Source organism: Artibeus jamaicensis, unplaced genomic scaffold (genome assembly GCF_021234435.1).
Source record: "Artibeus jamaicensis isolate MK-2021 breed Jamaican fruit bat unplaced genomic scaffold, CSHL_Jam_final contig_2259, whole genome shotgun sequence".
Taxonomy (NCBI): Eukaryota; Metazoa; Chordata; class Mammalia; order Chiroptera; family Phyllostomidae; genus Artibeus; species Artibeus jamaicensis.
In genome coordinates, this window is record NW_026521468.1 from 7,179,229 (window position 1) to 7,203,980 (window position 24,752).

The 24,752-nt window shown below is 59.4% G+C and overlaps 1 protein-coding gene across 2 annotated transcripts in view; it reads right to left on the bottom strand.

Annotated features, from left to right (window-relative positions):
* Nucleotides 1-24,752, bottom strand: part of CYTH1 (cytohesin 1) — a 62,973-nt gene that overhangs the window by 28,107 nt on the left and 10,114 nt on the right. The window contains exon 1 of one of the 2 annotated variants that reach the window (XM_037158068.2): nt 1,927-2,089. The exons of the other annotated variant lie outside the window; for it this stretch is intronic. Coding sequence (XP_037013963.2) covers nt 1,927-1,954 — 28 coding nt within the window. The 5' untranslated portion in view covers nt 1,955-2,089. Of the gene's footprint in view, nt 1-1,926; nt 2,090-24,752 lie in introns of those variants that run through there. 2 annotated transcript variants of the gene reach the window in all.

Sequence of the window (24,752 nt, forward strand, 5' to 3'; positions counted from 1 at the left end):
GGCCAGCTCTCACTCAGACCCCTGGGGACCCTGGGGTGACAGTCGAGGGAGTGCCCGGGAAGGACAGAGGCAAGTGCAGCAGGAGAGGATCTGACTCCTTTAACCCCTTCCCCCGGAACAAATCCAGGAAAAGCTGCTATGTGTGGAGCGCACGGCTCACGCTTAGCCCTCCCCCTGCTGGATCTCGGGCACCTGCCAAGGACGGTCCCAGCCCCTCGGCCTGAACACCAGGTCCGAGTCTCACCTCAGCACGCCGGCATCGCTTTCAGCACTGGGCGAAGGGCGACAGGCACGAACGCTCCCAGGAGGGAGAAGAATGGCCTGCCCATTCCTGGCAGCGCCTTAGTCAAAGCAAAGGTGCCCGTCGCTAATGCTGCTGCGCAAACCCAGGTCTGCAAATCGCAGCTGAAGTGGTGACCACCCCGATCCCCGAACCAAGTGCACACGGAGGCTGACGTAACATCTGGGAGTCCACACGGGACCCCCGGTCACACTCTGAAATGACGGAAACAGCACCTCCTTGCTGGGTCTGGAGCCAGGCTCACGTGCAAGGGCACAGGGACAGCGGCCACTGTCCGCCCAGGCTGGGCCGGGAACGCCCACTGCCCGAGCACCATCAGTAACAAGTGTGTAACGCCCTCTTCCACTCTCAAAAGCATCTCTACTCTGTAATAATTAATTAATTACGCTGATCGTCACCCCGGGACGTGGTTACTGATTTCAGAGAGGGGAAGGGAGGGAGAGACACCTCAGTGTGAGAGGGGACTCCAACCTGCTGCCTCCCGCACACGCCCCGACCAGGACCGAACCTGCACCTCCGCACTCCACTGGACGATGCTGCAACCGCCTGAGCCACGCCGGCCAGGGCCCAGAGTGCCCCCACCTGAACCCGAGACCGTGGCTACTACGGCATGGACTCACCTTCCAGGCACAGCAGCACCAGGTGGACGCCCACCTCAGCCTGGAACTGCCTGGGTCGCTGCCCTCCAAGTGCGGTCCCTACACTCGGACCTGGCCCTGCCGACGCCTGTCACACAAGGGGCAGCTCCCCAAGTCACCCAGATGCCGTCACCCAGACACATCCCACACTGTCCGGAGGGGAGACAGTGGGCGCAGCTTCACAACGTGGTTTGTCGAGAACCACAGAAAAACAGAGAGAGAACCCCGGAGTCCACTGTGACGGCCGCAGAGCCCATCCGAGCCGCGCCTGGTGTCTGCTCCCAGCCCCTGGCGTCCTGACTACCGCGCCCGCACCAGGCCCAGGGCAGAGGCACCACCGTGACCCCCACACTTGTCCCATGACCCCTGCGGGGCGGGAAGCCCAGACCTGTGCCCTCAGGTGGCCCTTCTGCAGAACCTTCGGGGTTTGTGAGCCACGGGGCTTGTCACCCTTTCAGTCACAGCGTCACTGTTTCCCTGTGGGGGCGGGGGCGGGGGCGGGGGCGGGGCGGTTCAGACGGTCTCCGCCTCCTCCAAAGGCCCTGATCCGGCTACTACGCAGGCTCCCTTTGTGCCTCTCTGCCTCAGGAAACGGACATCCACCATCCCGGGCCTCACAGTGCTCTCGACCCGGCCTCTAACGTCTCCCTGTTCACGCCACACCCTCTCTGCACAGACGTGCGGCTCCCAGAGCTTCTGACAACTGCCACTTGGGCGCAGTCGCCGAGGCAGAGCACCGAGGAGCGTCCGGGGCAGGGGCTTCCTTGGTGCTCTCTCTCTCTCTCTCTCTCTCACACACACACACACACACACACACACACACACACACACACACACACGACCTCAGTCCTCCGGAGAACAGCGAGACACAGAGCAGGCTGTTACTTCTCCCAAAAGGCAGAGAAGCCATGGGCACAGGGGCTCGAGCACTGACTGTGAGAGATACGGAAACCCCAGCCCGCACACCCAGGCCACGACTGGACTCACCCTCCTCCTCTTCAGTTTTGAGGACCATCTTTCCCCGGGTCACGGTCACGGCAGGGCCCCGAAGCCTGTCCGTCAGCTCTTCCAAGGGGGCTGGGTGAGGCTGCCTGGGAGGCAGGGCCGGGTGGCGGGACACCTTCTGCTGCCTCCTCTGGCCGCCTCCCCAACCCAGGAAGTCTCGGTGGCTCGCCTGCACCAATCAGCCGCCGGCCTCCTGCAGCGTCACCTGTCGCTCGGTTCACAGCCACCACCCAGTTCCCTGCAGTCAAGCTCGAGCAGGTTCCCCAGGTGTCACACAGCCCCCTCCCTGGGCCAGCGACCAGCGGCTCCCAGCCACGCTCCGCGCTCCGGGCTTCCTCAGATGCGACCACAGCAGCAGGCACAGCTGGCTGGCCTGTCTCCACTCTCCGGGTTCCTTCTCAGAATGGAGTCTTGGAAAACCCCTGTCCTCCCCACGAGGCGACACAGCACACTCCCCAAGAATGACTAAGAAACCGTAATCCCCAGATCAGAGTGACGAGGTCACGGGCGAAAGGCAGAAGGCGCACCTTACAGACAGAGGAAAGCCCGAGGGCCACACTCCCGACGTGGGTCCAGCTTCGCCCCCACTCTCCTGTCTCGTGTGCCCCCCCCCCCGCCGTGCGCTTCCTCTGCAGTCTCCTTACACACACGTGATGTGGAGATCAGGCAACAGCGACCAGGGGCACCCTCACCTGCACCCGGACAACCGGTTCTCCTAGCCTTTCCGTGTGTTTACATTCTGTCTCCCACATCGCTCACGTACGATTATGAGACGCATTCCTCTCACTACATAGACTTATCTCAGGATCAGTACACAGACACACACACGTATGTATGCACAGAGGGAGCACTGGCTGTTTCCCACGCTGCTTCCCAGCCGGCTACTGCCACCCGTCGGGAGCACCTGCCGTCCGGCACTGCTCACGAATCAGGATGAGGACGTGGCGTTCCAGCCTCCCCCGCTGTGAGCCTCGGGAGCGGCTCGGACTCTCCACCAGTCTCGTCTCTGATCGCTTCCTTAGCAGACACCCCAGAAGCAGAACTGCTGGGCCTCCACGCAGCTTCCCACGCGGCCACTCAGCAGGAACAGCCCGCGGCGGCCCCGCCATGTTGAAAGCCCTCCGGTGCCGCTCCCTTGGTTGGCCTGGCCTGGCCCAGCTCGGCAACCCGGACAGCAGCCCACGGGGCGAGTGTCACTACCTCCAGCCCCCTTCCCAGATGAGGATGCTGAGACTCGGGGACACCAAAGAGCTGGCCTGGCATTCGACCCTGTGTCTGGCTGCAGGGCCTGTGCCCCAGGGGCCCCGCCCCACGGTCCTGGTTGCAGTGCCAACTCCTGCAGCAGGCCTGTGGGGGCCTGAACCCGCAGTCCTGGGCTGCATTCCCGCCAGCTGTCGCAGGTCCTCACTGTAGCAGAAACAGCAGATCTGCAGCAAGACCCCGGAGCACCACCTTCAGTCGCCCTCTGAAGGGGCCACGGGTACCTCAAGGGCATGGACTTGACCCGCCCTTTTCCTCCTTGCCAGACAATAAATGTACTGGCCTGTACAGGGTGGGCAGAGGAGGGTTGCAGCTGTGAGCACGCAGAACCGAGTGTGTTCTTGTGTTACGATTTACTTGTATTACAACCGTGCGCCTCCTTCTGCCCACCCCAGTGTTTTCTAAAGCCACCCTGCTTTGCGGAGGGACTAACATAAACCTGGCTCTTTTGTCGTATGTCCATGTCACAGTTATGCTTCCTCCCCCGTCCTCCCTCCACGGAGGGTCCCAGGAGCAGCCTCATCCTGCTGCGTCTCCACACCGAGGTTTAACAATTCCCACATCAGCATTTCTGCCCTCCGACACCAGGGCTGGCCTCCAAGGTCACTGCCTCTGCCTTCGGACTGGCAAGGGGCAGAGCGTTTGTGTGGCGGACGCCACAGGCAGCTGCTCCGCCTGGAGCTCCGGCAGACGCTGCCCGAGGCCCATCCCCACGGGAGGCCCGCTGCTCCTGCCGCAGTGTGGGGACGATGGCTTCTCACTGCCCCAAGTTCGCACAGCCTGATGGGCGAGCTGCCGAGGGTCTTTCCGTAAATGAAAGGAGAGGTGTCTCCCCCTTGTGAACCGCTCGTCCACGTCCTTCGCCCGGTTTCCGGCCGGTCACCTCCTCACTGACTTGGGCACTCCTGCTGCCTGTGCTGCAAGCGCTTCTCTCACAACCTGCCACTCACGTCAGTGTCAGTCCTGCCGCCTCTCGTCTCAGAGAAGTGGGGACATTCTGGTCAAATGCCCAGTCTTGCCCTCGCTGGCTTCAATCAGCCTTCTCGGGCACCCTGGGCACCGAGTCCCAGAGACATGGCAGGGACCCGCACTGCCCTCAAGGCGTGTACGCGCCGTCGGGAGCTGGGAGGGCAGGGGAGCAAAAGGCAAACGCACGGGCTAGGCTGTCGGATGATGGAGGCCACCCGGGGGCAGGGTGGGGTGGTATGGTCAGGGACAGGCTCCCGAGGACGCGTGGCCGGCACAGTGGCGACCCGGTGAGGTGGAGGGGTGAGTAAGGAGGATGGGGAGGGCCAACTGGGGCCTCGGAGACTCTTTTAAGGATGCTGGTTTCCACGGTGCATGAGCGGGGTCGTGGCTGCCAGGGTCTGGCCCCGAGTGGAGGCTCACACTTTCCCAGCTGCTGAGGGGAGCAGGCTGTGGGCAGGAGGGCGGGCGCCCTGAGCCAGGAGTGGCTGGGCTCCAGCATCGTTCACTTTAAGGCAGAGCCCAGGCCTTGCCATGGAGTCCACATCAGGGATGAAAGGGTCGTGGAAGAGCCCGCGGGCCCAATCTGGGTGGGGGGCCTCGTGGCTTCAGGAACAGGCCCTAGCCCCCTCCATGTGCCAGTCTCCGCCCACTCCCTCTTCCTCACTGCTGCGTCCCTGCCACAATGCCCAGGTCGCATGCTCACAGCAGGGGCCCTGAATGTCACCTGGCCACCCTTCCTATCTGTGCATGGTGGGCCACTCTACAGACCCCGCCAGCCTTCAGGACAGGTCCCTGTCCAGCTCCCATAAGCCGCTGGCAGAAGAGCTGCTGCTGAGGCCTTGAACCTGGGAGCGGGGTGGGCACACCTGGCCCAAGCCGCTGTCTGTGGTGTGAGTTCCGCTGTGCCAGAGCAAGCGCCACACCACCCTGCTCGCCTGAAATGGGGGTGAGGAGCGAACGGCGGGGTCTCTGCCCCTGCCCGGAGAAACCCACATGCCGCACTGTGTGCTCGACTTGCCTGCAGGGCAGTGACAGGGTAGCCCGTCACCCACATGTGGGCCTTTCTGAGTCTGGGAGTGGGTGCCACTCAGAGTGACATCAGCCACCAGGCACAGAGCGGGCCGCCCAGCAGCCCAGGCCCCGGAGCACAGGGAAGGGAAGGGAGCTGCTCAAGGGGAGGCTGTGCAGAGAGGTCCGACGGACACTCTGACGTCACCAGGAAAAGCAGCGGTGAATCACAGGCCAGCTCAGGCTCCAGGTCTCAAAGCGGCGCCTGACGGGCAGGACCAGACAGGTGCTGGCCCAGCCTGTGCCAGATCCGAGGGATCCGGGGGCACCACAGCGGTTCACACGGAGTCCCACACAACGCCCCTCGGAGGCAGGTGTCTGACTCAAGACAGTTTTCATTTTCAGTTAGCGCCATGCCTTACCCCTTCGCCCCAATGCGCAGACTCGCGGCGCTTTGCGGCGACACAAGAAGAAAACTGATAGGAACACACTCGACATATGGGGAAGGCGTTCTCAGCACGACCCCTTGGCCATCATCACCCCAAGGAGCAACATGCACTCAAAGTGGGTCTGCGCAGTCAGGACAGGGATCGTCTACAAAAGCGAGGACAGGTTTGGGGAGGCCAACAGCAGTGACCGAGCCCCAGGCCTGGCCGGAGGGGGCAGCCTGCAGGACAAGGGGGCTGGCAGGGGAGGCCGGACCCACCAGCTCCGGCAAGGGGTTCAGCCAACCCGCAGCCACGGGGCGGGGGCCAACGCCAGGCCCTCATTGCCCTATCAACCTCCAGCAGACAGCAGGCGGGGGCTGCACGGAGTGGGGACGCTGGGAGCCACAGCTTCATCTGCCAACCGAGCCTCAGCTCCTCGTCCCGGTCTCAAGCCCCCCCCTTAACCTGACCCTGCTACCCCCCGCCCCCCGACCGTGGTCTCTCACTGCTTGTGCCTGGGTTTGCCTTTAAGCAAAACAACACAGCAACACCCTATGAAAAGAACGGCACCTACGGCCTGAGCCCAAAAACCACAGTTTCCTGCCCAGGCCCCCCTCCCCCGCCCTCGGGTCCTGCTCCACAGAGGAAGCTCTCTTAGCTTCTGCTTTTGCAAACCCGCCCAGCCTTTCTCAGGAACAGGCTCATGCCATTCGCCGTCAGCGCTGCCAGCCTCGAAAGACGAAGATTCGGCTGGGGCCCCGCCCCTCACACGCACGCGCATGCACGCACACCCTCCGGGCGCGCTCCCGAACACGTTCCTGCCTGAACTGGCATTTCCGTCAACACGGCTCACAACTCAGCTAGACGCGAACTGGGGTCGAAGCCGCCCTGGAGGCAGTCGTTGACTTTTTCTGTTCTGCTCACCTAGTCCTCTCTGTTACCGACTGGTCGCCACACTGTCTATCAAAGGTAAAACAGCCCACGGGGCCAGCCTGCCGCGTCATCCGCTCTCCGGAGGGCCTGCACCCCGCTCGCCCTCCACCGTCCCCTCCACCGTCCCCGGAGAACCCTGCGTCCCCAGTGCAGCCTTCTCTGGTTCTGGCCCAGGTGCTGACTCGGGTGGAGCGCACCCTCTACTGACCAACCGAGCAGGGGTGGGGGGCCGCTGTGGGCTGTGCACGTCTGAAACCCCGGCAGCCCTCCCTCCCTCCCGGCTGACTCGCAGCTGGGTACAGGTCCCTGATGAAATCGCTGTGCTCAGAACCACGGAGACACCCCGTTTTCGGCACCGCACTGCTGTTAGAGATGGTGCTGTTCTGATCCCAGGGTTTCCATGTGACCCCCGCCCCAGACAGCTGTTGGGACCTCACCTGTCCTCTCGATGTTGTGACAGGTCCTAGTAAGGGGTGAGGTTGAGTCTTTTTCCGTAGGTTATGTTAGCCACTAGGCAGCCCCAGTCCTGAAGTTTTATAGTCCTCTAATAACGTCCTATCTGTTCTCTTTCAGTTCTCATTTTTTTTACTTTCTATTCGTTAGACACTGGATCTCCAATTTGAATCGTTCACTTTTTATCTGTCATTTCTACTTTTAACCCCTTTTTGCGCTCCCTTCTAGGGAATATTCTTGGAACGGGCTGAATGTTTCTCCTCTGAATTCCTGTGCTGAATCCCCCACCTGGTGGAGGTGGAACCTTTGAGAGGCAAGTGGGAGGGGAGGGTGGGGCTCCCAAGAAGGGACCGGCACCCTGGTAAGAAAACATCGAGGGCTAAGGAGGTCTCTTCCCACCAGGTGCAGCCACAGCAAGGGGACAGCCACCACACTCCAAACAGAAAATGTCTGCACCCCCGGGCCGTGCGGGCCACTCTGTCATGATGGCCCAAGCTAAGACAGGTCTCTGGGTTTATCTCCTAACCCACCTATGGAATGTTTTACTTCTGCTATTTGGGGTTTGCAAGAACCCACTCTTAATCCCTGAGTACTCCGTGCCGACAGCGCCCTGTTCTTGTCCCGTCAACATCATGTCTGAGATTGCACGTGTGTAGATTGCACGTGTGTAGACTGCATGTGCAGTCTTTACAGCTCTCTTCTGCACCTTCTGTGACCGAGTCTCCCAAGTTGCTTCTCCATGTGCCTTGTTCTCCCCTTAACACCCAGGGTTTTCCTAACTGTTTCACAAGTACAGGCTGTCCCCCACCAGTGACAGCGAGGCGCCCCTGCACCAAGGGAAGGTCTGGGTGGTGGCCGTGGCTCACTGAGGGCAGGCGCCGTCATGAAACAATAAAGCAGTAACCTCAGGCCCTTTTTTTCTTAGGCTAGTGACCAAAGGAAGAAGGTGTCCTCCAGTCTCCTCCCTGGGGCTTTCCGGGCTAGACACTGGCCCGCAGCATGTGGGGAGCCAGCCAGAGAGAGAAGGGACGGGAAGCTCGCAGGCACGCAGGCTTCCACTCACTTCCAAAAAACACGCTGCCGCGTGTGGCCAGGACCGGAAGAGAAGCCGCCTCACTGCCGAGACGGGCACAGCTCCAGGCCCGCTCACAGCCCACGGCAGTGCCCTCCACCTGCCACCAGCGCCGAGCCCTGCTCACATCTTCGTCCTCAGAGGCCCTGTGCCTTGCAGCCTTCCTGGGACTTGGGGGTACATCACTATGCTTCCTGTTCTCCCCCAGTCCAGGGCTTAGATCTCCCCGACGAGCTGCTGGTGGGAGAGGGCCTGGGGCACACAGCACACAGCACGCAGGCCCTGCAACGCCCTGGTGCAGGGCCGCCACCGTGAGCTGCGGTGGGAGGCGACAAAGGCAGCAGTCCTCGGCAGCCCACACATGGGGCGCTGCACTCTCTCTGGAGGGTCACTGCCACAGGGGTCACCAGGGCCACCAGAAAAGCAGGGACTTGAACTGGTTTTCGTCCCAGACATGGCCAACATCGAATGGGTCTGGGGAGGAAAGACGCCTGTGCCGCAGAGCGTTCTGAGGAGGAGCCCCTGCCCTGCGCCCACCTGCCCTGCGCTGCCGGCCACGGGACTTCTGACTGCGTGTGCCCACACGTGCCTCTGTGGAGCAGAAGTTCTATCAGCAGGGAAAAGGTCAAAATCAATTGGAGATCGACCAAAAAACTCCAAACTCAAACCATGCCTTTTTGCCCTTTGTTTATTTTATGCCTGAATTTACATTTTTAAAGAAGAAAAAAGGACGAGAACCGTGCAGTTCCCTGTGTGTGTGACCTTACTGTCCACAGAAAGCTGTTACTGACCCCACAGAGCGCCCTGGGTTCACGTCCGCGTGCGGACTGCTGGGAAGGGCACTGCCCAGCTCATCGGGTGCCCAGAGGGCCCTCAGGCTGTACGCCATCTGTCCTGGGCCTCGGTCATCTGTCCGAGAGTGGGCGGTTAGGAGCGCTGTCCCCAGGGAACCCTGGCTAAGCGGTGCCCCGTGGCCCCCACAGGACGGCCCTCGGCAGCCATCGTCACCATCGCCATGGTCCTGGGGGCACCTGGTGTGCACTTTAGAAAGTCTGAATGTGGTGCATTCACAACACTAAACAGGCAGCTTTCTCCACAAAGACAGAGGCGTTTGACAAATAGGCCTGACGAATAAAAAAGAGGAAACCCCGAGTCGTAATAAGCTTCACATTACACCCAAAAGCAGTTACAGTACTTTTAATGCCCTTCTAAAACAAAGATAGCGGATGTGATACAGGCGACCTGTGCTGCCCCCTGCTGACCACTCGAGGAGACGGTCTTTAAAGAGGTTTATGCTTAGCCACTCCTGCCACCACTTTCCCCTGCACGAGTGTCTGTGTGTGCACCCTGAGGCGCAGGCCTCGCTTTGGGACACCCACCAGCACGCACTTGAAGAGGTTTGGTTCACAGTAAAGGTGCTGCGCCCGCTCCACTGCCCACGCACTCAGCTACTCTGTGGAACGGGCAACAGCAAGGCAGACACACGGAACCGCCCCGCAGTGGGTGGTGCAGAGGCCAGCAGTGGAGGCAGCGGGGTGTGGGGACAGGCAGAGGCCCGGGTGCCTGTGCGGGAGGGAGGCTCATGGGAGCTTGGAACGTGGTGGTCTGCACAGGCATTGCTGAGAATGTGACCCGCCCCTGAGAAAAAGACCCCAGAAAGACTGTGTGCTGCAGGTGGGCTCTTCCCCTCCAAATCCTGTGGGGCGTGGGACGCACGCACATCCTCTTCCTCGTCCTCACCACGGGGACCAGGGAAACGGGCCGCACGGCGTCTCTGCGGTTTGATCGCCAAGGCTGTTTTCCCAGGAAGAGACCTGGGCCGGGGACCCAGAGGCCTGCGGCCCTGCACCTCCCACGACCCTGTGTCCCCACGTCGTCCCAAGAGCAAGTCCCATCACCGGGCAGTGAACACCAGGTCCTGGGGGGGCCTGGGCGGGGAGGTGGTGGTCCGGACACGGGCGCCTGTGGAGAAAACCCAGTGTGGGGGGTATGCCGTGCAGGAGGTCTGGGGAGGGCGCTGCAGGCGTGGAGACTGCCCCTGGGGTGCTGGGCCGCATGCGGAGGGCAGGGAACTTTCTGACGGGGCTGCACTGCACGAGGCCCTCCGGGACCAGTGCTGCCTGGCCCCCCGTCACCCCGTTCACACGGCCCACTGGCGTTTCTGCTCTCTCACAGTGAGGTCCCACCCTCCCAGGGGTCTGGCCCCACCTCCCTCTCCACTGAAAAATCCCTCAGCCCAGTTATCCCGCTCTTTTTGAAAGCAGTTTTATGCTAAAAGTCATAGAAAAAACATCCGAGACAGCTGGGCTTCAGTCTCTTCCCAGCCAGGAACCTGCCTGGAATGACGCCTGCACAGACCAGAGACCTGGAAGAAGCAGGTTCGGGCTAGAACCGCAGGCAAGGCCCAACCAGCACCAGACCCACGCAGCTGTCGGACGTGCGCCACCGCACCACTGTCGACCAGGCACCTCGAAAGCGGTGTCGCTTTCAAAGAAACGGCCACTTTGACAGACACACGGAAGCTCTTAGTCCTTGCCATGCCCCTGGGGCAGAGCGGGGGACCACTCCGACTGTCACCCTCATGCCCATCTCTTGACGCAGCAAGCTGAGGACACGGGAAGAGTGGCAGGAGCCCAGCGTGGCTCTTCCCTGTGGGCGTGCACCCTCGGCGCTGTCACGGGACCCCTGGACCTGTGCTCCGTGACTGCCACCCCACTGGGATGCAGGCTCTGTCCAGACACACTGAGTGGGCCCGGTGTCACCGGCAACGTCCCTTCGCTCTGAAACTGCCTAATGACCGCCCCTCTCCATTGAAATGAGTTTAAGAATCACAAATGTGAAGCAGTAAGAAAATTTTTCCTAAAGTCTAGATTCTGGTCTTTTTGTTTATTTTTATCAAAGTAAAATGGCCTGCCCTGGCTGGTGTGGCTCGGTGGACTGAGCAGCAGCCTGAAAACCAGAGGGTGGCCTGTTAGATTCCCAGTCAGGGCACACGCCTGTGTTGTGGGCCAGGTCCCCAGTAGGGGGCGTGCCAGAGGCAACCACACTAATGTTTCTCTCCTTCTCTTTCTCCCTTTCCCTCTGTATAAAAATAAATGCAATATCAAAAAAAGGTAAACGGATTATGAAATGAAGCATAAATACTAAATGATCATCTTGACTGTTTTTGAGCACACGAGAAGAATTATCTCATTTCAGGCAGAATGCACCGTACTTGCTTCGGATCACAGAAGCAGCACTGGTCCCTGCGGTCTGGGACGGAGGGGGCAGCCGGGCACACACAACACAGGACACGGGAATCCTTTTGGGCTGCTTATGTCACCGAGGGCACACACTGTTCGCTCTCCCACACGGCCCTGCGTTTCAGTGACCACGCCCTGGAGACCTCCCTACGACCGCGCGCCTGGGTCTGCCTGAGTGTCAAGCCTGGGGCGCCGCCCCCAGCGAGTCTGTGCCGCGCCCCGGTCCCCGCGAGGGCCTCCCCTCACTCGGTCCGAAGTCCTCTGCTGTCATGAGTCTGTGTCTCCTGGGCGCCTGTGCCAGTCCGTCCAAGTCATGGGGTCCACGGGTGTGGACAACTACTTATTTTGGATGACTTCAGACTTGCGGAAAAACTGCCGAAACACGGAGTTCCCCCAACTTCCCCTAATGTTCCCAGCTTACGTAAGCCAAGGACGGTCGCTGAGACCAGGAAATGAGCGCGGATGCGGCAGCAGAAGGCGGCCCGGCCACCCCAGTGGGCAGCACCAGCTCTCCCACCAACGCCCCCAGTTACGGCCCAGGGCCCAAGCCCGGAGACCCCACCGCACTCTGCCAGCCTGTCACCTAAGTCACTTCCGAGTGTGCCGCTGCCTCGGCCTCTGTGTTTTGGGCTCCACACTTGGCAGAGTGCCAGTCATTTCCTTTGTAGGACGTCCCCAAGCTGGACTGGCCTGTGGTGTCCTCCTGGTTTGAGAGGCTATGCATTTTGGGCAAGTATGGCAGAAAAAGTGAGGTTGAGTTCCGAGGCCCGGGCGTCCGCTCCTTGACGCCCTTCCTGGCCTACCCCCAGTGTCGCTGGCTGTGGACTTCCTCACGCCGGCGTCTCTCGGCCCGTCCCGTCCTTTCCCAGCACCGCCTGGCTTCCTGCCGTCCCGAGATTTCCCAGGCACACTCATTTCACATTGTTCCCTGCCCCAGCCTGGGAATCGCCATTTCCCCAGGGCCCTGGCCCCTTTAGGTGGAGAAGGGTACTCAGAAACTGAGACCAGGGCACGGGCTGTGCCCTCCCCCGCCGCAGACACCGCCAGACACCCTCAGAGTGCCCGCACCAGCGACTCCCGCACAAGAGGGTCCCCACACCCCACCCACATCAGCGTCCTTCTTAGCTGAGAGCTGCCGTCCTGTCTCCCTGTTTGTGGGGACGACCGAGCACGGAGCCCCGGGCAAGCTGGGTCTGCTCCGTGGGAGGGCGCACCCTTTGTCCTGCCGTCTACGGCTGTCTGTCTTCTCATTGGTTCCTACGGCTCTTCACGTATCTTAGGTAATAGTCCTTTGCTTGACTGTTACAGACCCTTCTACAACTGTGCTGCCTGTCTTCACTTTTTATGAGAGCTTTTGTTACACAAAATGAAACATAAGTCCTTACGTATGGATTAAGTTCATTTATATGAAGTCAAGTCTGTGAACTGTTTTTCTTTCACGACCTCCCTGCTTGGGAGGGAAGTCGTGTTCCTTCCCCCCAAAACTGTGAGAAATATTCACCGTAAAATATACATGCGAGCCCTGGCCAGCGGGGCCCGATGGCTGGAGCATCATTCCATCGGTCGGACGGTCTCGGGTTCAGTCCCCAGTCAGGGCTCGTGCCCCAGAGGAGGGGTACGTACAAGATGCTGGCGACGGATGGGCCTCTCCCTGTCCTCTCATGGCCTTTGGAGAGGGCAAAAATCTTTCGTTACTAAAATTTACATGTATGTGTCCATGTGTATGAGAAACATGTTTACATATTTCTGCTTTTCACCATTCCGTACTTAAAAACACCAAAAACCCTGAATGGTCCACATGAATATGACCTGTGACACGTTACTTTAAATTTTCTAACAGACGCAGGAACAACAGGTAAAATTAACTGTAACGACGCACTTTACTGAACCCAGCACACCTGAAACCCCGCCCGCCCAGCCTGGAACCAGCAGGACGAACAAGCAGTGACCTGCCGCGGACTCCGCGTGCGGGGTCCCGGCACTGAAGCGCTAGCCGTCCGGGTGCAGCCGCGGCAAACAGACCAGCCACGCACGGCCGGCCAGCTACCCGCGTGGCTGTGTCTCCTCGTAACAATGTCACACATGTGCAGGTGGGGACAGGACTGGAAGAACTAAATGTCCACTGAGGACTGAAAAACGACTTCTTGGCAAACCAGAAACAAAAGCTTTTTTTCCCTAACGTGGTAAAGGGTACTGACGAAGAACTCACAACGGACATGGTCTGTCCTCTGTGGGGCAGGGTCAGAGCTTTCCCTTGGAGAAAGGAAGGGAAAGCAGGAGCCCGCTCTCAGCTGCTCCAGGCGGGCGCAGCCTTTCCCAGTGGGAGCGCTCGGCCCCACGACCCTGGCCGACTCGGCAGGGCCTGCAAAGGACGGGAGAGAGGAGAGAGCGAAGCCGTTACTGTCACCATTGGAGCCGTTAACAAGTTTAATGAGGCTACCGGTTACAGAATAAATCGATAAAGCCCAGTGCGTTTCACTACACGAACGGACAACAGCAGTTAAAGTGCCCAGTAGTAAATCTGTTGATAATGTGCAAGAGTTTTATGGAAAAAATTTAAATGTTACCGAGAGACTCAGGAGGCCCTAAACAAACGGAGGGGGAGACCAGACTCCTGACTCAGCACAGTACAGACATCGGTGATTTCCTGGATGACCCACTGGCTCATGGCCACCGCAAAGCACGGCCCAGCAGGCCCTGCGGGTTGCAGGGTTACAGCACAGTGTGGTGCTGGCCGGGGGCAGTCCAACAGAACAACCGGGAACTCAGCGACAGCCCCACACCTGACATGACACAGTGCGCAAAGATCAGTGGAGAAAGAAATCAGACTGAAGTGCGGCCGGGGACGCGTGCGCACAAGAGCAGCAGGAAATGCGACCATGACTGGTCGCGGCAGGAACAGCAGCACCTGCTCGCACTGGAAACCACCTAACACTCCACCAAAAGTGGAACCACGCTTCTAAGTCGTGGCCTATCCAAACGATGAACCACAGACTACGGCCACAGGAAGCAAGGTAAGGTAAAGTTCATGGACGTAACAGTGAGCAAAAAAAGCCTCCAAAATTAGAAGGAAACTCTCCTGGAAGGACCTCGCACCACACCCAGGAGGAAGTGTTGGGGCAGACTGAGGCGGTCTCGGCCCGGGGACTCCGGACACAGACCCCCGCACCCCTCCCTCGGATGCCTTCATGGAACTTCTGCAAACAAACCCAAGGTAAATCCGAACCAGAAAACCCGGACGAAGGAGCAGGAGACCCAGAGGAGCGGCAGCCCCAGCGGCACTCTGCAGGGGAAGTCCCCGCAGCAGGCCCGACAGCCACTGACCTCCCTGTGAGCAGAAAAGGAGGGGCGCGGCGTGGGGAGACAGCTGACACATCTGGGCACCCAGCAAGCGTCAAAGATCAACTCCGGGCAGAGGTGGGGTAGTTTAGAAAGCACCAGATAATGTCAGAGAAAACCACGAGGCAAAGGACAGAGGCCATTACTGCCAGCCCCAGGAAACTCAAAGGACTGTGCAGGAAAGAGCGTGGTTACAGAGCTGGGCTCAGGGGTGCCCGGAGCCCTCGTCCAAGGGTGGTGGCCGGGAAGCAGGGGCACCTTGTGTGCACCAGGGACAGCGTGTGCAGACGCTGAGCAACGCAGAGTGGCCGCCTCTGGTGGGAGGGCCCTGGCGGGGCAGGGAGCTGCCATTTCTCACTGTAACGCTTTCAGTCCTGTGGTGTTTCCCTGCGCTCCGAGATGGCAAATGTTTGTGTTTGTATTCAAAAGAATAGCAAACTTCTACACAAGGCTTTGGACAGCAGGCTGAACCCGCGCAGTGCTCCTGAACGCGAAGGAGCACACAGGTCAGCGCGGTCAGGGCTCCTGCCCTCCTCGGAAGACTTCGCAGTCCCAAGATTCCTTTACTCTGAAAAACGCTGTCCAATGTTAAATTTCCCACGGGGAAGAGTTTTTAAAATTGAGACATGATTCACAAACCAGAAACTCCACCTTCTGAAAGTGTACAATCCAGTGGGTTCTACTTTTCACACAGGTGTGCCGCCGTCACCACTGCTTACCTCTGGAATGTTTTTATCGCCCCGAAAAGGCCACCCGCACCCGCGGCAGGCACGCACCGCACTGTCCGCACCCGCCCGTCCCGTCCCCCGCACTCACCGAGTGATGCACGTTTGGCCGGTACGATAGCGCCGTCATTACAAGCATGCACGCACACTTTTTGGGGTGCACAGCCTTTCGAACCACTCGCCCCCACACCCCAGAAACAAGCTGAAGGTGCTGACCCGGACTGATGATGAGTCTCAGCTCTGAACGCGTTGTGGCCCTGGGGACTAAGGCCGAGTGCTCAAGGGCGCCCAGTGCCGGCCGAGCACGGTACCGTGTGACACCTCCAGGAGCTGGGGCACAACCAGTGCCGCAGGGGCTCTAGGGGCCTGGAGCACGGTGCCAGGAGGAGAGTGGCGGGCCCTCGGGAGCTGGGGATCCCGTCCCGAAATAGGCTGTGGACACTGCAGTGGGCAACTTTGAACCGGTGCTCCAGGAGGGGCGCGGGCTGGGCTCCCGTGGGTCCCGATCACAACATCTCCTCGGCCACCAGACACAAGCTCACCCCAGGTGTACCTCTGCTTAAGGACCCCTCACTCGCCACAATGTCGATTCACCGACCTTGAACTCACGCCTGACATGGGCTTTGTCCATGGGGCGCAGCCCCGTCCTCTGTTGCCAAGGCCACTTTAACAGGCTGGTCGCCAACATGGAGCACAGAGTGTGGCGCTGAGGAGGCCACTAACGGCCCCTCGTTTGTGGCAGGAGGGCCCCACGGAGAAGGCAGGGCCTCCTGGCGCCACTGCCCTGCACACGTACATGTGCACACGGCTGCAAAAGCACTTCCGTGTTGACCTGGGATTATGAATAAATGGTAGTGAGCAAACAAACCCACAAACAATGGGACCGGCAGCACTTCGAGCTACTGGCTGTCCCGGGTGATCATAATCCCAAACTTCGGAAGATCCCATCACCTACCAGGGACAACACTGGGAGAAACCTGACCTGCCCGACAAGTGTGCGACCTGGTCCCAGTGCCTGCGGTCAGGGGACTCCGTCTCCCGCCGTCACCAGTCACAGAGCTGATGGTGACATCCGTCTACTTCCAACCTTGTCCTCCTTGCCAGTAGTCCAGGGCGTGGACGGATAGGAAGGAGTTCCAGGCAGCAACACTCTCTCCCCCGTCAAGGAGGGGGCTGTGCCGTGCACTCTGTGAGGGCCTTCACAGAGTCACCTTCAGAAAGTGTCTGACCGGCAGGGAGTGTCATCGATTATCCGGTTTCCAGATGTGAGACAAACAGTGCTGCCGGCGGGAAGGGCGACACTGAGAACTCCGCACAAGCGCGTGATGAGTCCGCAGCTCTGACCGGGCAAGTGCACGTGATGTCCCACAGTGGCTGCGCAGCGTGAGCTGGGCCCTGACCCTGAAACGCCTGGTCGGACACGCACTGCAGGGAGCACCACGGACCGTGACACTCCCTGCTGTTCAGCACAAGCCAGTCCTGCCAAAAAGCACGTGTGATCTCGGCGGGGACACAGACCTCCAAGGCACACTGAGAAAAAGGGTCTGCCCGGGGGTTACCGAGTTTCGGCCCTAAAGATTGCCCTTTCCTTCCCATCCTGCAGCCACATCCGTGAGGGAGCTGGGGACATCCAGCAACACCCCAAAGGCTGACAGTGTGACGCCGAGGGAATCGCACGGGGAATCTCGCAGAATGTAAGACACGTCCTGTTAGGCAGCACCCACGCTCAAGGCAGTGCACAGCCAGGCACTGAGTGAATGAGACTGAGGACTCACCACACCGCAGTCAGAAAGGGCTGATGATGCCCCCAACGTTGGACTTGGTTAAATCACTGCCACCGACTCCCCGGGGGCCGTAAACCCCCGACTCCCAGATGCGCCCCAAGTGCACACGGCACTCCCACAGCTAATCCCCCGACTCGCAGATGCGCCCGGAACACACACGGCACTTCCATAGCAGAAGACCATCCGCTTGGCAGCTCTGACTCCAAGCCCCTTCACAAATGAACTGCTCTAAAAGCATTTTTAGGGTAACGCCTTTTCCTGACAAGACATTAGGCACCCCCCCTCAACCTTTAAAGAAAACCTCCCGCTGTGTGTGTAAGTGGGGCCGTCAGTCAAGTGGGAGGCAACTGCTGGCCGACCACAGGGCTGCTGCCCGCCTGCCGCCCTGGCGGGGCCTCAGCAGAGCAGAGGCGCGACCAGGAACACACCAGGAACACTGTGTGCAGAGTGTGGGCCGGACGCAAGGGCGCCCTCTGTAGGCTCCAGTCTGCATGAGGTCCCGGGAAACGCGGCCTGCGGCAGGGACAAGCACATGGGTGGGCTGGGCTGCAAATGGACAGGAGCACTGTCCTGCGGTGGCGCCGTCTGCGGTGGCTTCATCGGAACACAGACCGTGAAGGACAGCCCAGCAAACTGGACACCCGAGAGGGATGCAGTTCACTGGGCGCAAATTCTACCTTCACGTGGCTGTTTCTTTAAAACCTCGTTTGCAGCTACCAGGCAAACAGACAACACACTCATCACCACTGGTGACCTTTAAAGGTTAGGCTGGCGTCTCAGGCTGTGTGGACGTGCCCTGAAGCCCTTGTGCCGGTGGAGGACGGCCACTGCGGCTGCCACGGCCCAGGCACCTGCTGTGAGGCGACCCCGACGGGAGTGCAGGAAGCGCTTTGCTGGGCCCTTCCCGGGGGGGCCAGGGGCAGGTCCGATTGCACTTCGCTCAGCCCGGGGTCCCAGCCGGCATGACCCTGCCTCCCTGTCCTGACAAAAGCAATCCAACACCAACCTCTGCAGAACCAAGTCATGGTTCGCGTGGGACCTCTGCCAAGGTCTCTCACACGTGTTGGGGACACAGATGTCCACACAGAGGCCTCACTAACTGCTAGGGAACGTACGGACGCCGAGAAGTTCAGGACACAAAGTCCAACCGGTGGCCCATGCCCAACAAACATGGCAGCAATTGGACTGTGGTGAGCCACAGGGCGGAGGCGGGGGGTTGCTCACTGCATGTGAACCTGAGGCCATGCTGGTCTGGGCTCAGCGGAGAAGCCGGCCTCACCAGGGAGGGCCAGGCTGCCCTGCCACCTGGAATGGAAGGCCCTGAAGAACTCAGGCAGCTCGCAGCGGAGACCCCGTGAGGTCCAGGCCCGAGGGGCATGCGAGGAAGATCTGCCCGGTAAGTGAATTAGAGCGACCTGGGAAAGGAGCTGCGGTGTCGCAGACTCACAGGGCACCGGGCGAGGGCGCGGAGGTGCCAACGCCTGCCCCCTGCCCGACGCTGGGAGAAGGGAGAGGAGAGCGCTAAAGAGTTTTCAAAAACAACGTTGGAGGGCAAACTACCGACTTTCACACACTGGCGTGAAACGGGAATGGACAGAGCTCTCTGGAAGGTCATTCAGTAGCAGATACCAAGACTGAAAATAAAAAGGTTGATCTCACTGACCCAGGGATTCCCCTCACAGGAAGCAGCATCAGAAAGCTGGGTGTGTGTGCAAACTGACTACAACAATGTCACAGGGCTGTCCGTCCCGGGAACAAAGGGGACTTCTAAGTGACCGCTAACCAGGGTGCACCCATCTCGTGCCTTGTCTCTCGTCTCGCAGAGATGGCCGCCGGGCCCCAGCTTCCTCGCATACCTCTCCGTCACGTCAGCCAGCCAGGGAGACTGGGGCACAGCCTGTGGGCTCCCCGGGGAGGGGGCGGGCAGCCCACCGCATGAAAGGTGCGAGTTCAAGTCCTCAAGTCCACGTACGGACCACACTGTCTGAGAACGGCCACCACCTGGGCCCGTCCTGCACCATGGGACTGGGGGCGGAGGAAGCTGCCATCCCGGCGGAGGACCCGCCCTCTGCCGTCATCACCAGTGTGGCTCTGACCCCGGAGCGCCGGTGCCGGCACCGGCTCTGGCACTGGCACCGGCACCGGCTCCGGCACCAGCTCCAGCCCCAGCGGGGCCGCAGCGAGACGTGGCTGCCCCTCCCCTCCCGTGACGAGGACCGGCTCCTTCCCTCCCAGGTGCCGCTGGGGCACCGTCCACATCCACACTCCAGTGGCCGAGAAACACACGTGCTTGAACAACCCACGAAGTGTCCCAAGAACAGCTCGGGCTAGTTTTCAAGCTCAGCTTTTAATCCTGAACTTGAAAAAAATGTTAATCCATTCATTAATTAGATATTATTTTCGATAAGAGCTTCAGGCGGGTGAACACGTAGAAATATGTACAGAAAAAAGAGCTGAGAGGAAATCACACTGAGGTGTTCACGGTTCCGGCCCCGTGGGGCTCTGTTACTCCCTCCCCTGCTTTGCATGTGTCTGCAACTTTCCGTAGTAACAACTTTTTCAAGTGCCAAAGTAGGACACACACTAGTGCAGCCGATCCCAGCTGCACTGCCTGAGTGACTTCATTTTCAGACCGTCTCCCATCGCCCCCGAGGACGGAAATCTACTCCAAAGAGCCTCGGGGGAGGTGGCCAGGCCTCTGCTCTTCACAGGTTCCGGTGCTTGGCAGCCCCGCCCAGAAGGGAAAGGGACGGGTCTTCTCGGTCACTCCCTCTGCTGTCCGGACCAGAGCTCAGGAACAGGGCTCAGGACCAGGGCTCAAGACGACACCGTCCAGGGGCTGCCCGACGCTGGGGCTGCACAGGAGGTGTTTTCTAAAAGGAACAAACAATAGCCCTGGCTGGTGTGGCTCAGTGGATTGAGTGTGGGCCTGAGAACTGAAGGGTCGCTGCTTCGATTCCCAGTCAGGGCACACGCCTGGGCTGTGGTCCAGGTTCCCAGTTGGGGGCGCAGGAGAGGCAACGCACGTGGATGTTTCTCTCCCTCTTTCTCCTTCCCTTCCCCTCTGTTTAAAAATAAATAAATAAAACCTTAAAGTAAAATAAAATAAGTAAAAGGAACAAACACCTGCACAGACTGGGACCCAGAGAAGGGAAGTCGATAAACTTGGTAGCTGTACTAGGCATTGAAAAAAACAAGCCTGGTAATTTTTCGCTTCTTTGGTCTGCGGAGCCTCTACTTCAAAATCCCTGCTTGAAAGCGCAAACCCTCTTAAGGGGATCCCGAATGGCCTCGAGCGAAACCACGTCACTCAGCTGCTGCAGCTGGAGAAAAGGACGTCACCCTCAGCCGGCTCCTCCCACAGCCCTGCACCATCGCTTCATCCAAGGGACACAGGCAACGACGGAACCGGCTCTGCCAGGCCGACCGAGGCCAGGGCCACGCACTGGGACCCCGAGGAGGGCCGTGCGAGGTTCCCGAGATGGGCTTTCCACATGGGGGCTTCTCAGACTTGGGGGCTTTGGAGGTAACGTGTGCACATGGCGTGCATGTGTGCACCCTCCCTCCCTTCACCCCTTCCTGGGCCCTACCCGGGTGACCCTGGTTCACGAGGTGTGGCTAGGGCAGGGCCCCAGAACCAGCTGCACTGCACCAACCTCACCCAGGTGTGTCTGCACATTAGTCAGGCGTGCGGACGGCCGTTCTCGCCCTGCTAGGACTGCGGACAGGACGTGAACGAACCACCGCTGTCCGTCTGCCTGGGGCGCCGCCAACTCCGCTACAAAAGGGACCCTGTGGACACGCGAAACACCTGGTTCTTTCACAAATCTGCATGTGTAGCCCCGGCCTCTCATCCAAACCACCAGGCTTTTCGCAGGTAAACAGAGAACACAGTGGCACTGTACTAGTTAGAAATGCTTTTTCTAAAGCAAACAAAAATCCACTACAACAGGTCTTAAGACTTAAACAGAAGTAAAAGGCAATTCTGCACAGACAGCAAATGGCAGTGTCTGACGGCACTGCTTCTCGAATCCAAACTCGTCCCAAATACAAGCACCGTGCCGCCATCATCCGCTTTACCGGTTACCATGAAGACTCAACTCTTCTCTGCCTCCACCGCGTCAGTGAAAACCGAACCGGCCCCGCCCCTGCCCTTGCCCGCCGCCCCTCCCAGGCCGCAGGGCGGTCGGGTCTCACGGGAGAGAATTCCTGGAAAGCTCACAGAGGTCCTCCTCGCACACACTGACGTCAGCTGGTAAAACGCCACACGTGCACTTTTAATGAACAGGGCTTTACGAACAGGCTGCTTTTCACTTGGCAAAGATGGCCATCCTCCCTGCCTCGCCAAAGGGCACCTAAATTCCTGCGACATAAACATGCGGCGATGGACCCCACCACCTTGCCTCGCCACAGAGAACACAGAGCAGTTTCCTGGTTCCGACCCCTCGGCAAAGCTACGGCTCCCGCCCCGCTCACAGGCAGCTGGGCTGCAGAGCAGGTGTGTCCCGCTCACAGGGGCAGCGTTAACGTGCACGCCGCCCCTCTGCACAGGCATCAGAGCTACAGCACATGCGTGTCCCCGCTCACAGGTGACCGCGGCACACGCGTGTCGCTGCGCCTTTCAGGAGGAGTCCGAGCAGCCCCGAGGCTCTGCTCTTCTCCAGGCCGGAACTGGGGCCACATGGCTCGCCTTTCTGCAGAAACCCGCTGACCACGGGGTAACTCAGAGGGTTACACTCACTCCGACTTCTTGGAGCCTGTCACAGTCAAAGGTAAGTTTTACCTGTAACAGGAACCTTTAAAAATCAAAAGTAATGCTGTTGATTGATTTTTTACTATGAGGGTGTTACTATGATTTTTTTAAAGCAAAAATTTAAATTCCTCTTATTAAAATGCTATGTATAAAAAAATGCTATGTATACATAGTTATGCGTTTAAGAAAATGGGAGTTTACAGCAATGTCAGAAAAAAGAACAAACTAATATTTAGCCAAAAATGTAATTTTGTATCCTCGAAATCTATTCAGGGTGAAAATTAAGCCAAATGAAGATTTAACACAAATTTGTGAACCAGAAATTGCACCCAGCCTCCTATCTCCGCTGTGAGGTGTCCCTCATGTGACGGGGGGACAAAGGCCGGCTGCTCTCTGGGAAAATCGTCACCCACCACGTCCTGCCAGAATGCCCTCCGAGAACAGTGGACTCCTCTTCCTCGTGAAGCTCGCGGTTCGGGTCGCTCCATCACCCGAAACAAGGGTGACTGCCCTTCACCGCCAGAGGAAGCACAAGACCACTGCTCAGATGGGCAGGGACAGAACGCACCCAGGGCGGGTCAGCCGTGACAGGGGGCTGCGGAGGCATGGACCGACGCGAGGTAACTGTGCCACGGCCTCACCTCCCCGGGAGGGGTGCTCTCCAGCACCAGAAACACGCCACAAAGCCAGACCAAGTCGGGGTGACGCTGCACCCCTCGGAACCCACGGGGAACACTCCCTCAAAGAGGAAGAGGCATGCACGAGGCCTCGCCGCCCACCCTGGAGGGTGGGGGAGGCTGGGGCATCCGGGGCCCAGGAGCAGCACCAGGGGGGCGCACAGACAGCCGCCCGGCGGTGTCCGTGGGCTCCTCCTGGACCTGGGGACCGGTGCTGTGACTCAGCACAGGGGAATCAAGGCTGCAGACAGATTCAAAGCTGCAGTCAGCTGACCCAGAGGTGGGGAAATCATCCTGGATCAGGCGGCGGCTACAGCATAGTCGTGAGTTCTTGACCACAGAAGAGGAAGGCAGGACAGCCAGTGTCAGAGCGATGAGAGGGGACAGAGACTCAACCAGCCACTGACCACGTCACAGATGAAACAGGACCGTGAGCCCAGAGTCGCACGCAGCGTCTAGAAGGTGGGAACAGCAAGGGCACAGACTGCCCCCCAGAGCCAAAGGGACCACCCAAAACACCATGATCTCGCTGTGAGACCCACTCCAGACTCGTGACGCCAGGACAGTAAAGTAATAAATCCATGTCCTTTTAAGCCACTATAGTTGTGGTGATTTGTTGCAGCAGCCATGAGAAGCCAATCCAGGGAATGTCAAGAAGAGATCTCAAGTCAAAGCAGCGTTCTGTAAGAGATCCAGTTGCTTTCCTGGTTTTTGTAATCGCAAACAAAGTCCATTACTATCTCTAAACTCTCTTAAAGACACACGCATTGGCCAAAGCCCTCAGGCCTCCCAAACGCAGAGTGCAGTCCCACCACAGGGCACCCGCTGAGGGCACCACCGGCCCCTCCCCACACACTTCTTCACCGTGCTCGGCTTCAGGAATAGAACCGCCCTATTTTTCTTCTGTCTTTTTTTTTTTAGATTTTATTTATTTTAGAGAGATGGGGAAGGGAGGAAGAAAGAGAGGGGGAGAAACATCAATGTGTGTTTGCCTCCAGCACACCCCATACTGGGGACCTGGCCTGCAACTCAAGCACGTGCCCTGACTGGGAATCAAACCAGCGATGCTTTGGTTTGCAAGCCTGCACTCAATCCACTGAGCTACACCAGCCAGGGCCTAATGTCCCTTTTTAAAGATTCGTACTGAAATCTCTGAATGCATAGAAAGTGTCCCCATAACCCACCCAGTCAGTCACTGCCCAGGAACTCCCCACCTGGTCGTTACCTTAAACAGAGCAGCAAAACCAAGCCCCAAATGAGCCACCACCAACAGACGACCGAGATCAGGCCCCATACTTTCCAAGTCCAACTGCAACTCACCAGTCATGGAGGAAGCTAGCGATTTCAGTGACCTTCCCTCCCATACGAAACCAAGCTCCTGGGGGCAGGGGGCAGGGTCACTCACTCACGACCTCGGCCTGCGACGGGGACCCGCTGGCACACCGCTGACAACAGGAGGCCAGCCCCTGGCCTCTGGGAGCTTCCCATCTCAGCTGCAGGAGAACCTCCGTGGGCGAAGAACACACAGGCTGAGGCGGTGGGCGCAGGGGGCGCGGCGGGGGGGGGGCATCCAGCAGGGATGGGGGCAAGTGAGGAGAGGGCACCCAGGCTTCGTAACTAACTGGGTGACCCGGTAGGTGAGGGACAGCAGGCACTCGGGCAAAGGCAGGTAATCGAGGGCTCACCATGAGGACACGAGTTGGCAGCACTCGAAGTAAACAGCTAGAGAAGCCTTGTTTGGGGAGATGTGAGCCCGGGGGTCAAGCATGGGGTGGGGGCAGGGCTCTGTGAGGGGTGCACCACGGATCTACCAGAGAGGGGGTGCTCTCCGGGGTGAGGCCACTGTCCAGGGTGGCATCCCTGATTCTACCAGGACACTATAAATGCAAAAATAATCTTCCCATTCCAATCGCAGGGGCTTTCCAGGGTTTCATATCCTCTGTGCTCTGAACACGGAGGGAAACCAGCAGGAGCCTGGGCCCAGGTTACTGCACAGGCCGAAGGCCCACTGGTGCAAGTCACCACACAGCAGAGGCCGCCTGGGCTGAGAAGCCACCCCCACCCTGCACTGCTATGGCAGGTGTCGCCCTGCCAGGGCGGCCTCACATAAAAGCAGGAGGCGTGGCCCAGGCCCCCGACTGGCAGTCTCTCGCAGCGCTTCCACA